General features: G+C 36.9%; 1 protein-coding gene across 1 annotated transcript in view; it reads left to right on the top strand.

Annotated features, from left to right (window-relative positions):
- The first annotated feature begins 6,695 nt into the window (after window positions 1-6,695).
- Window positions 6,696-14,290, top strand: part of CCDC146 (coiled-coil domain containing 146) — a 110,379-nt gene continuing 102,784 nt past the window's right edge. The window contains exon 1 of the mRNA XM_061197639.1: window positions 6,696-6,854. Coding sequence (XP_061053622.1) covers window positions 6,696-6,854 — 159 coding nt within the window. The remainder of the gene's footprint in view (window positions 6,855-14,290) is intronic.

The following is a 14,290-nucleotide window of genomic DNA, read 5'->3' on the forward strand; positions in this document are numbered from 1 at the left end:
TGAACCTTTACTTTAAAGTTTAGATATGCACTTGAAGCGTCCCCTCAAGAGTTTTGTTTTCTTTTATGTGTATGTATGTTTTTAATTAAACGTTTGGTCCGAGCCACATTGCTACTTTAACACTTTGATTATGAGACAAATTTTATCTCTACACATTGACTGCAGTGGCTTTTTTTCAGTGCCAGAATGTTTCTTCCCCACCCCACCCCCGCAGGATTCTTTTTTGAGAGGGTTTTTTTCTTTCTCATTTTTTTGAGGAACAGAAAGAAGTTGTGGTTTGATTTGCTGGATCTCAATGACAAAGGTTTTCTACTCCCTCTTTTTAAAAACACGAACTGAAATCTGTATCTGTATGTTTAAAAAAATGTTTCAAGTCTAATCTTTGTATGGTAGTAATGGATATTGTATAATTGTACATAGAATTGCACATAAAGTATCTAGATATGAATAAGTGCAGTAACTGTATCTGTTGCATTTAGGACTGCCAAGGTCATAGTATCTGATGATGATGATGATGTCATTGTTGAATTAATTGGATCTGAGGTGACGATAGGCTGCATGTCGGGTTGGCTGCCCAATATTCTGAGCCTGTCATGTTGGGGACCAGAGGCTTCTCAGAAAGAAAAGCCTTCCGTGTAGGCTTTTAACTCATCTTCAAAAGAGAATATGCATGTAATCACAGAGACACACTGACAGGACTGAGAGGCACTTGCCACACAACTTTAACTGTACCACAAGTTTTGTAACCCCATTTTGATATTTCTATGTTTTTTAATAAATATAGGAAACTGAAACAACAAAAAAATTAGATGTCCCAGAATGTCCCCTTCCTCCAAGGGGTCCAGCTCTGAATTACTGTAGAAACGGTCGTGTAACTAACCTTTTATAGCAATGGGTGCTGGGGAAAGGAGCACAGGATTATGTTTCCAGGGCAGTTAGAACAGCTAAATTATGAAAAAGAATGCTCAGGTTCTGTGTGGGACTAAGGAAGAAATACTATGTTTGACTTTACATTATACTCCCACTATTCTAAAATAAGCAAAACTTGTGCTTGTTCAGTGACAAGTAATATCAAAAGACAATGTGGTAGTTTCCTGCTATATCTTTCTTGAAGCAAGCATTGCTGTTTTACAAGAGTCACATCATTTGTGTATCCTGGCTCATTCTCTGGTGCTTGGGGTATTTGGTTTTTTGCATGTGCTTCTTGTAATTTGTAATTCAAGACAAATTTCCTTCAAAATCAAAACAAAATGATGATCACCTCTTTAGCTTTAGGAAGAGGAAGCGGTGGTGTGTCTTACAAAACAGGGCATACCCTGCAATGTTTATTGCTTAATTATTCTTTGTGAAGCTTCCATTTTGGCTCTATCTTATAGCCCCGAGATGAAGTGTGAATAATAGAGGAGTTCAGTGTTCTTCTGTAATGGGACTAAAGCTTTTATTTATCTTCCTTTCTCCTTCACTGGCCTTTTGCTTTTCTGTGTCAAAGCTCAGTACATGTCCTTTCGTTCTAGAAAGCCTCATACAACCATGTCCTCTCTTCTTCGGAGTCCTACCGTGTAGCCTGGTACCGCCTTGGTTCAGGCTCTCACAATCTAACCTTCCAATCAGGGCTGCTTCACTGCAGAACTTTCCCTGTGAATGGAGCCCGCTGGGAATGTGCAGTGCCCGTATAAACCTGCTTCTGCATCCATGCTTTCACAGCCCTATTTCAGTTATTCATATTTTTATCCTTATGTCTGTGATTCTTTGATTAATTGCTAGCTCACCAGTCTGTGAGCCCCCCTGAGGTGAGGGACCTTGTCTGGTTTTGCTCACCGTGGCATCTATCTCTTACCCATAGCACGGGGGCTGGCTCATCGCCTCTAAATTGTCTCCTTGCCTCCAAATTCACACCCTTTGCAAATCATTCTTCTCACTGCTACCAACATCTTTACAGACTCAGATAAGTCCTCTCTGCAGAAAATGTAATGGCTCCCCATACATATAGATTAAAATCTAAATTCCAGGATACAAGCTGCTTTTTAAGCCTTATCTACTTTCCTAAGAACACTGCTTTTTATTTAGGTTTATTTTACCTTACCTTGTATGACATAGAGCTAGTTATTTCCCTGCCTTGCTTCCTCTTTAGTTTGTAAATTGCTTGCATCTTTGTAGACTCTTGGTCTTCATAAAACGACTCAATAAATATTTGCTTAATTGATTTAGGTATTATGGAGATATATGTCTCCAGAATCACTCTACTTGATAGCTATATAGTTCTTCTTTCACCAGGAATTTAGATGTTTTATAATTATTCTCGTTTATATCACTGTGCCCTGCAAATATATTTTATTCCGTTGTTTTATTTATAGCTCTCAATTATATTGCCTGCCGCATGATAATGTTAGTATAATGGGCTCTGCAATCCTATATTAACTGATCCTTGAATATTTTTTTTTAAAGAGTTTGTTTTTTTTAAAATTTATTTTTGGCTGCATTGGGTCTTCATTGCTCCGCACGGGCTTTCTCTAGTTGTGGTGAGCGGGGGCTACCCTTCGTTGCGGCGTGCGGGCTTCTCATTGCCGTGGCTTCTCTTGTTGCGGAGCACGGGCTCTAGGCGTGCGGGCTGCATTAGTTGTGGCACGCGGGCTCAGTAGTTGTGACTCGCGGGCTCTAGAGCGCAGGCTCAGTAGTTGTGGAGCACGGGCTTGGTTGCTCTGCGGCATGTGGGATCTTCCCGGAGCAGGGCTCGAACCCGTGTGCCCTGCATTGGCAGGCGGACTCTTAACCACTGCGCCACCAGGGAAGTCCCTTGAATATTTTTTTTTGTCTGTTAAACCTTGGTATCTACTTAAAGTCCTTTTGTCCCTGTATTTAATTAGATTAATTAGTGTTTTAGATTTTAATTCACATGATACTTTTGCATTTGCCTCTATTGTGTTTTCTTACTTTCTTACTCTTCCTTCTTTCCTAAGGGTTGAAGTTTTTCTGATACTGTCTATCAGAATTCTGTTATAGTGTCTTTTAGTTGCTTCCCTATGTAAAATGTTTTACCTGCCTTAACATATTTAGAATGTTTTCAAGATAATAGAGATCGAAAACTTCAGCAGACTGAGGAATTTGTACAGATTCAGCACAGCACCTTCTTTTGTTGCCTAGGTAAACTGTACCATATTTAAAGGTGCCATGCTTTGAGAAGATTGCCTGAACTTTAGCTTTCAAGTTAACGCCATCTTGATTATAAAGATTCCAAGAGCCTTTAAAATATAATTTTTTTCCCCCGTGGAAAGGCATTTTTTTATTTTAAATATAGCAGTGTGTACATGTCAATCCCAAACTCCCAATCTATCTACTTTAAAATAAATAGATGTACTGTACTTTGCAAAACTGTAATAGCAGAAAGCTGGAAACATTCCATATATTTATAAACAGGGGATTATTTGAATAGTTTGCGGCACATCTATGCAATGGGGTGCTATGGAGCTGTGAAATGGAATGAGAACTATCTCTATATATTATTATGAAATTCTTCAGGATATATTATTAAGTCTAGATGTCTAGGTTTTGCTTCAAAATAATATGGAGAGTGGAGAGGGGAAGTGAAAGGGTTTAGATAAAACAAAATTACTCATGAATTGATATTTGTCGAAGTTCCTATGGTTACGTTTGAAATATTTCTTAAAGAAAAATCTGAAAATAACAGGTATGATCTAATGTTCTGAAGAAACTATTTTCCTGGGAAACCCCTTAACATTTTTCATCCATGAAATGATTGGACACACGTTTTAGATTATTAACACAAAAAAATCTAGATATATCACCAAACCATTTTCAACTCCCTGAAGATTTAAACAAGAAATTGTGATTATTTGCCAAATGTAAAGTGTTGTGATGCCTTAATAATAATATTATTAAAATTAAAATTTCTATTAAAAGACTGCTTTATGGCATTAAAAACATGTATGTTAAAGGAGGGGAAGTCCAAACAAAATCAATGACTATTAATATCACATAAAGAAAGACAATCTGACATGTGGTGCCTCCTGATAGAAGTACATGCTACCACCTATGAAGTGTTTTTGTAGCAGAGGAGGAAGACAAGTGCAAGTGTAATTTATGGCTGTGGTAGAAAACTGGAGATAGCAGAGTGGAAGCTAGAAGTCCAGAGGCATTATCACATCTGATACGCATACATTTTTTATGAAACAGAAAAATTAGTTACTCCCATTTTAGAGAGGAGAAAAGAAACGTAATGAATCGATGATATGACTGTGGCCACTTTAATAAATTCAGGAATAAGAGCCTACCAGGCCTTCTGGATTCATATTTCAGAACATATTTTCCATATTAAAAGAATGGGGATCCCTATCATCAAAGAGTAGCTAATCTGATAAAATAGATATGAGAGGTGATACGTGTTCAGCAAAGCCTTAAAATTACATAGGCAGAACACTCTTCGACATAAATAGCAATATTTTTTTGGATCCCTCTCCAAAAGTAAAGGAAATAAAAGCAAAAATAAACAAATGGGAACTAATTAAACTTAAAAGCTTTTGCACAGCAAAGGAAACCATCAACAAAATGAAAAGACAACCTACTGAATGGGAGAAAATATTTGCAAATTATATGACCAATAAGGGATTGAGATCCAACAAATATAAACAGCTCATACAACTGAACATCAAAAAAACAAACAACCCAATCAAAAAAATGGGCAGAAGACCTGAATAGACATTTTTCCAAAGAGGAAATGCAGATGGCCAGCCAACAGGCACATGAAAAGATGCTCAACATCGCTAATCATCAGGAAAATGCAAATCTAAACCACAATGAGATATCACCTCACCTGTCAGAATGGCTATCATCAAAAAGACCACAAGTAACAAATGTTGGCAAGGATGTTGAGAAAAGGGAACCCTTATACACTCTTGATGGGAGTGTAAATTGGTGCAGCCACTGTGGACAACAGTATGGAGGTTCCTCAAAAAACTAAAAATAGAATTACCATATGACCAGGCAATTCCACAGGTATATATCCAAAAAAAGCCAAATACACTAATTCAAAAAGATACATGCACACCACTGTTCATAGGAGCATTATTTACAATTGCCAAGATATGGAAACAACCTAAGTGCCCACCAACAGATGAATGGATAAAGAAGATGTCATGTGTATATACACATGGAATACTACTCAGCCATAAAAAAGAAGGAAATTTTGCCATTTGCGGCAACATGGATGGACTTGGAGGGCATTAGGCTAAGTGAAATAAGTCAAACAGAGAAAGATAAATACTGTATGATATCACTTATATGTGGACTCTAAAAAATATAACAAACTAGTGAATATAACATAAAAGAAGCAGACTCACAGATATAGAGAACAAACTAGTGGTTACCAGTGGGGAGGTACAAATTATTGGGTATAAGATAGGCTCAAGGATGTATACAGGGAATATAGCCAATATTTTGTAATAACTGTAAATAGAAAGTAACCTTTAAAAATTGTATAATAAATTTAAAAAAATTTTTTAAGCAATAAAAAAAAACTTATGACAGTTGGAGTTATCCTCTCCAGCAAGAGAAGAAAGTAAGTATGCTCTTCTGTTGCATGCAGATTCACATATATCAGAGATCAAAAGAGCAGATTAGATTAGCATTCTCTTATGCAATGGAGACCTCTTACCAGTTCTCTCTTAGAAGGGTAACCATTCCAATGCCACCAAAATGAGCCAATAGAGACCTTGCCAGCCAAGACAGGGGTCCTTTTAGAAACTACTCTGGGTCCACTTGACTACATGAGCAAACCGACGGCCAATACACAGGGCTGGCTTCAAAGGTGTGTGACCTGTGCAGTCAAAAAAGGACCCGCTCAGGACTTCCCTGGCAGTTCAGTGGTTAAGACTCTGTCCTCCCAATACAAGGGGCCTGGGTTCGATATCTGGTCAGGGAACTAAGATCCCACATGCCTCGTGGTGCTGCCAAAAAAAAAAAAAAAGAAAAAGGGATCCACTTTCGGAAGGGCCTGCACTTGGCTTAATGCTCTGGTGTCACCATCTTGAAATCCTTAGTAATTTTATTTTTGAGCTTATGCTTTGTAAGTGAAGTCTGATGGGACAACTGAGCACACACATGAGCAGCACAGACAAGCCAGTTGGCAATGCGCACAAGCATATAGGCCTGAGCTGTGTGGGTAGCAGGCAGTGTGGGTATGGAGCGATTAGCCTGGCAGCCTAGCGTGCAGATGCATGCCTAAGGCAGTATGTGGCACCACAGGGTGTTGGTTTTTATGTTTCCAAAAATAATTTGAATTAACTTTGTGTTATATTTTAAGGATGAAGCTTCTTTTTATTAACCCAATCCATGAAGAGTAATTGAGTGCCTACTACAATGCTCCATAAACAAAATTAGGTTTCTTTTCTGCCTTCATGGAGCTTATATTCTAGTTACATAATTTTTTCCAATTAATGCAGTAATAGTCTACTCTTTAAAATTAGAATTATTGCTTTGAATGCATCATTGGAGAGTATCTTTACAAAAAGGCAGTCTTTTATAATAATGTGATTGTAGCTAACTTTCCTGACCTATAATTTCATTGAATAGATTACTCTAGTTGCTTTGCTTGCTTGTATTATTTTCCATTAATTTTACCATAACTGAAGACATCCCTAAATAGCTGAATATGGAATGATTTTATTTTAGAATTGTGAAAAATGGAAGACAGTACCACAGACACAGAACAAGAAGAGGAAGAGGAGAAAGGTGAAAAGGATCAAGAAGACCCCATTTATGCTGTAGCACCCACGATTAACATCCGAGATGAGCGATACGTTGATGTATCTACAACTCCAGCTTTCATTTGTCTGCATGAGGTACATATATATTTATATATTACTACAGTAAGACTTGCCTCACTATCTACTTAAAAATTCAGATGAAGTTAATATCATTATCAAAATAATTTACTATTTGTAACCTGGAGGCAATATGTACTGTTTGAAGCACTTTAAAATAAAATAGCCCCTACATTCTCTTCCAAAAGCCTATGGTATAATCCTGGACTAATGCAGTAGTGTAGGTTCTGATACTTTTAAGGCATAATAAATATTTGCATATATGCAGCCACTTAAGTATATTCTGTATGTTGGTAAATGATATCTTTCATTACTGGATACATTACATTTACATCCATAAAATGAAGATAAAAGATCTTGTCATATAACGATAGAAAGAATATACATTTATCTAACCAAATGTAGTTACTGCAGTAGAGCACAGAAACATGCTGTTTCCTATTAGCAGAGAAGCAAAAAGGGGAATCTGATTTTTGTTAGATTTTTGTCTGATTTAAAAAAATGAGATGAACATTTAGGAAATACCATATATGAGGAGAGTTTTTCTTTAACGGTAACTGACCACATATGCAATCTGTCACGCTTGAGAGCTGTACTTTAGAAAATGATTTAGAGGACATTTGAATTCTGGACTCTTAACATTATGTGAATATAACTGAATAAAACATCTAAGAAATTTGATAGTCATAATAAAAATAAGCTTAAAAAAGTCTTTGGGCAAAATCAGATTTTACTTAAAACCAAGAAGCAATACTAAATCCCCGCCCAAATATTTTCTTGGTGTAAATATTTTAAACAATTGCTACAACTATTGTTGAGCTTTTGTTTTATATATACATATAAACCTCATATCAGGAACACATGATGTCAGTTTGTCCCATTACTCATGTTCTCAGCATTGATCACTTGGTTAAGGTGGTGACTTCTAGCTTTCTCTCCTATAAAGTTATTATTTTTCTTCTTGAAATTGATAAGCACCTGTGGGGAGATACTCTGAGGCTATATAAGTATCCTGTTCCTTCTAAAATTTTCACCTACTAGTTTTACATCTCTTGATGATTCTTGCCCAAATTAATTATTATTCCAATGGTTGCCAAATGGCAATTTTCTCATTCCATCATTTTTTCTACATTTATTAGTTGTCTTCCTACTATAAGGTAGAACTTTCTCCTCTATTCTTTCTATCTGTCTATCCATCCATCCATCCATCCATCCATCAGGGTGGACTCATGAGTTCTTATTCTACTCAATGAGCTATAATCCATTATTGCCATTATTCATTTTGATTCTTCAGTTGTCCCAGATTTGGCCAGTGTACACCCTTTCAAGAAGGCTCACTTTTGACATGCTCCTATGATTCTTTGTGTACCTTTTAACTTTCTGTCATAGAATATGTTCCAGGTTCATCTTGCATTTTCTTTGCTCCAACTCTAGGATCAGCCATTTCTCAAAGGATCCTTGGTTCCTATTTTAGTGGGGAATGATATTTGCAAACTAAGATCTCAGTGCTGGGTGTGTTCATTGCTATTGGTCTGTCATTGCTTCTCAGCACTCTCAGAGCTGGGAAATAGGTGCATAAATATATTTATCCACACAAATTTATATCTATTTCTATACGTATCTTGATATATTTAGAACGATGAGTTCATATCTCTAGTATTAATATTTTCAAATGATCAGCGTTCTCTATTTCTGCTAAAATCCATCATATGTCCAGCTTTGCAATAGTATTTCTACTTTTATACCACTACCTTTAATAATTATATCAAATAAAGGTACAGTTTATTTCTACCAAAGGTTATGCTAACAATAAAAATTATAGTCAAATTTTTTAAGCCACAGATAAAGAAACATGGAAGATTTGACTTGTAAAGTCAAAGGAGAACTTAGGACAACTTCTCTTCCGTATTGATCTTCAATGTAACAATTCATTAAATATTTCAAGAATCTCTCAATACTCATGTATGCACAAATTATACCTATTAATCATTGAGTATGACCAGCCCCTAATACAGTAGATAACTTAGATTATACGGTGAAAGAATGGTCCTCCCATTTTGAGTAGTAATTACACCAGTAATTTTACTGCCAGAGAATTCTTCCTTTAGCCAGCAAAATCTTGCAGAATGAATTATTGGCTTCAAACAACTTTGTTTCCATAATAAACACCCCTGAGATTGTTCCTATTGGAATCTATAGCTTTTTTTTCTAACTCTTTTAACATTCCTCTAAGATTCACAAGTCTTACAATTTTTTTAACCTACTATATAAAAGCTATCCTCCTTCAGTTGTCTAGACAGAAGCTGAATCTGCAGAATAGCAAGAGTTCTGAAAGAAAGCAGGCAGAAATCCACTTCCAAAGGCCCAGATGCTTGGCATCACATTGAAAGAACCAGATGCTGCTTATAGCATTTATTGTTGTTAATGCTAATCACACAATTGGTCCAGCACTATCGAGTTGTAAAACATGGATGTCATGCTGTCATCTAATATTGCCTACAGAATGTGTTCAGTATTTATGGCACTCTGCGGTTTGGGCCCAAACTATTTTTGTAATCTAATAATTTACTTAGGTCCTCATGATCTTCTGTTTATGTTACTCCCCTTAGCATGGACTCTCCCGTATTCAGATGGCTAGGAAACTGGCACATATTCACAAAGCATGATACAAGGTCGTGGCTGTCCACAATCCTCCTACTCACGTCACCTCTTGAAAGACTGTGCTACTCCAACTGAAAAAATCAGATCAAACACTTGTATAGGCCACACTTTGCAACCCCTGCATCTATTCCTAACCTTTTAGAATCTGGCTCAGTTCCCACCTCCTTCAAAAAACTGTGCCTGAGCAGTCAGTTCACAGTGTTTTCTCCAACCTGTCTACTCTTACAGCGTTTGTAGGCTGTACCTTTCACTTGATACAAGATCATTAACAGATATTTATTGAATATCTTCTCGTCATATAATATTTTGCATAGAAAATTTAATTTCTCACTGATATTATGATCACATTAAACAGTAAGACTTAACAGGGTATGAACTACACTGTTAAATTCACACTTTGGGATTAATGTTCAAAGTGGTGCTTGGGAACTAAGTCACATCAATGGACTGTGTGGGTTAATTCTGGACACCTGCTCCCCAACTCTTCCACTGCTGCCTAATTATGAGGCCTGGCACTCCACAGACTTTTCTTGTCCCGTTGAAAACTTTTATTAAAAAAATTTTTTTTTGTTAAGGTATAACATATACACAGTAAACCTCGCAAATACTCAGGGTCCAGCAATTTTTTTTACATATGCCAATAACCAACATGTTCAGAACTAAATTCATCATTCTCCCAATCCTAATTCTCCTCCTGCATTCTCTTTATCAGTTTGAGGGTAAAATATCTCCATTAAGTATTTCTTTTTTTTTTTTTTTTTTTTTTTTTTTTTTAAATTTATTTATTTAGGCTGGGTTGGGTCTTCGTTGCTGTGCACGGACCTTCTCTGCTTGCGGCGAGCGGGGGCCACTCTGTCGCGGTGCACGGGCTTCTCACTGCGGTGGCCTCTCTCGTCCCGGAGCACGGGCTCCAGGCGCGTGGGCTTCAGTAGTTGTGGCCCGCAGGCTCTAGAGCACAGGCTCAGCAGTTGTGGCGCAGTTGCTGTGGGCCTAGTTGCTCCGCGGCATGTGGGATCCTCCCGGACCAGGGTTCAGGGCTCAAACCCGTGTCCCCTACACTGGCAGGCGGACTCTTAACCACTGCGCCACCAGGGAAGCCCTAAGTATTTCTTGAATTTATCTCTTCTTCATTCCTGCCATATTCCCACTCAGATGAATATATATTTCCTGCAACCCAGTGGTGTCCCTTGAGACTCTTCCCAGTAATTTCTCCCACCAAAGTTAGACCTATTCTGACTTATCCCTATGTATTAGTTTTGCCTCTTTTCAAAAATCGTATAAATGGAATCATACAGTATGTTTTCCATTGTGTCTGGCTCCTTTTGGTAAACACTGAATCTGTGAAATTTATTTATAGCACCTTGTGGGCCTTAGTTCAATATTTAAAAATTGCTATATAGTGTTCTTTTGTGTAACTATACCATAATTTTCTTGTCTATTCTATTCTATTTAGAGATTTAGAGATTTGGGTTGTTTCCTGTTTGGATGATTATGAATAAGGTACCATGATCATTCTTGTGCATGCCTTATACTTATGAGTTCATTTATCTTGGATGTTTACCTAGGAGTGGGGTTCCTGTATCATAGTTTAGGTTTATATTCAGCTTTAGTTGATACCTTCAAATGGCTTTCCAAAAAGATTATACCAAGATATACACTCTGATGGGCAATATGTAACTGTTTTCATCTAATACCATGGCAAGGGTCATGTGTGATTTTATTTATATCCTACACAGCACCTGGCTCAAGACCTTGCACAGAGACAAGCAGTAAATATTTGGTATTTAAAAATCATTCTTTTAACAAATAGCATATGTCTCTTTGTTCAAAGCTCATGTCTGTTGCACATTCAGGCTTAATGTAAGTTATAGCTTTCATGGTATTCCCTAAGTCAGGATTTCTACTTCTAAACTGTGCATGGTTATGCAAAGTAGCACTGATTTCTAAGGGTGACCTTGGTTTTCAAATGTCAGTGTGTCAGATGTTGAAATTTTCCAAAACTTGGACGCCATAAAGTCATCCTTGTCTTAATGCCAAGAGCCAAAATCAAAACATGAAATTATCTTGCCTAAGACTTTTGGCTCTTTTATTTTTCACCAGAACGAGTCAGCTCCTCCCTTCTCTTCATTTCCTGAAAATAATTCTTGTGCCAGTCGTTGTGAAGTCTTTGACCTGACTTAACCAAGGGGTAGAGAACAGGTAGCACAGGAGCATTTGGGAGGCACAAGGGACAGTGTGAAGGGAAACTGGAGGGAAACACTAAGGAAGTAAAAGTGTGACTCTGTACAGAATACGAAATTCTGTTAAAAGTAGAGTGTGGCGTATGCAAGCATTGTGGGTGTGTAGATGAAGATGGATTAGGCTTGTTGACATGTGACCTTTTCACTGAAACAGCTTCTATATAAAACTATCAACTTTTGGACTCCTTAAAAATGTATAATAAATATATTTGTGTTCAAGTTTTAGTTTCATGTCCAATGGGAAAAGCACTGAGATAGCAAGAAGTTTTTGAGGAGCAGTGGCAGACATTAAGTCTTAATCCACTTAACAGATACTAATTCAGCACCCACTATGTGCCAGGCTCTGTGCTAGGAGATGTTTATTACCATTATTATTAAAGTTACTGAAATTTACTCAAATTTATCCTTTCAGCTCCTCCTTTGTTTTGAGCACCTCCTGTGTGCTACACAGTGCTAGATGCCATGGACATTCATAGGCATAAAGCATATAAAAGGGTACTGTTCTTTAGAAGCTTAATTTGGGAAATAAGAAACTTGACATGTTAAATATCAACAAAAGGCAATGGGTCGTTGAGAACCTGGAGGTGCCACAAGTGTGATTAGAACTGAATGGAAGGAACAATCACCGTGGGTTGAGATGATCTGGAAAAAAGCTTTTCAGAGGCAGTAGGACATGAGAGGGGATATTTTGTCCATATCCGTGGTGTCCACTATGAACCTACTTTTCTCATCTTAAGCTTTGCCCACACCTATACATGCATATACTTGGAATGTCTTCACCTGGATGACCCCCAAGTTACCTCCAACTAAACATGCTCAGAATTAAATTTATTATTCTCCTCCCAAACCTAATTCTCCTCCTGTATTCTGTCAGTTTATTTTCTCTCTTAAATATCTATTAAATTCATCTGTTTTCCGTTCCCACCATATCACCAACTGGAATACCGTTTCAGTGATCAAGATAAGATGTGAAGAGAGACTGAACCAAGCAATGGCCATGGAAAAAAGGATAGAATACATATAGGAGAGATAGTAAGGAAGTATAAAATGCTGGATTTAGTGTCTGAATGGATGGGGATGGGGTGAGGGAGAGGAAAAAGTCTAAATTGATGTTTGGATTTCTGATTTAGGAAAGTGGCTGGATTATGGTACTATAAGTGACAGAGAATTCAGAATAAGCAATGGTCTGAGGGGAGTGTCCAATATGTGAATCTCAAGCTTACCAGGGAAGTCCCTGAGCTGGAGATATAGACATAGCAGGTTCTTGGTATTCAGACTGCTTTTCTGAAAGGAATGCAAATTGCTTCTTATGTGTATTTAACAGCACAGGCTACCACTGCATATTTATAAAAAGATGTTGCCATTGTTTACCTAATTCCCTACCTTTAAAATTATATCTTTTTTGGGGGGCGGATATTCACATGTTTAAAAGACACTTTCTTATTTTTTATTAATTTTGATGTCTTAAGGCTGGTAACAGATTAAATACATTTTTGGAATTTTTAATAAAAAATTTAAATTAATTTCTGAAAAATTGGTGATTTTCTGATGCTATTAAAGCTTCCTTCATTTTCAAGATTGGATGTTCTATAGAGTTACTGATGAGTTTCTTGAAATAATCTGTAATGAAATTTAAAATGTTTTTCAAAGACTGAAAATGTTTTCTATTTCTTTCATACATGAATTAATTAATCAAGTAACTGGTTACAAAGATGAAAGTGTAAGATTCCCATCCTCAAGGAGCTTACAGTCAAGGTAGTTTCAAGTACATAATTTAATTTTCATAATGATTCCATAAGGAAGTTTGAGATATCATTATTTCCATCTTAAAGGTTCTGAAAGATTGAGACTTGCCCTGGTTTGCACAGCTAGGCAGATGCAGAGCCAGGCCTGGAACCCAGTCTCCTGTCTCCTAGCCTGACACACATTTCACCTGACATTCTTCACTTGACATTCACACATTTAAACACTGCTATTTTAGGGTTTTACAAATTGACTTTTTAAGTAAACTGTATATTAAAAGAAAAAATAAAGATAAATATTTTAACTGTCTATTTAAATATTTCTCTTTGGTTTCCCTATCCTTTCTTAGTTATCACACCTCACTATAGCTGTACTTAGAGAATAGGCATTGAAAAACTGCTAAATTTCTTTTTAAAATATTTCCACAAGTCTTGCTATTGTTGGCATGTTTTCACTTTTCCTTCAGACATTGAGGCAGGCTTACAAGAGTAATTCTTCAAGATTTTGTTTGGCTGTCAAGAAACTTTAAACAGACTGATAATTTATTAAACAATACAGATAGGTTCCATTTTTCCCATAAAGGGTCTTATTTTATTTTTTTACTTTGACAGTAAGGCGGAAATTTTAAAATCTTTCCAATGTGGAAGAAGACCGTGGGTCATGCCTGGCATACACTTAAACATTTGGTGTACTGACACGGCTCATATCTATTTACAAAAATTGGAGATTTATATCAGGATTACAGGCGTAGAAGCCATAATCCACTTTGCAAAGTAGATTAACACCCCTAAATTCAATCAGTAAAAATCG

This window comes from Eubalaena glacialis, chromosome 8 (assembly GCF_028564815.1).
Source record: "Eubalaena glacialis isolate mEubGla1 chromosome 8, mEubGla1.1.hap2.+ XY, whole genome shotgun sequence".
NCBI lineage: Eukaryota > Metazoa > Chordata > Mammalia > Artiodactyla > Balaenidae > Eubalaena > Eubalaena glacialis.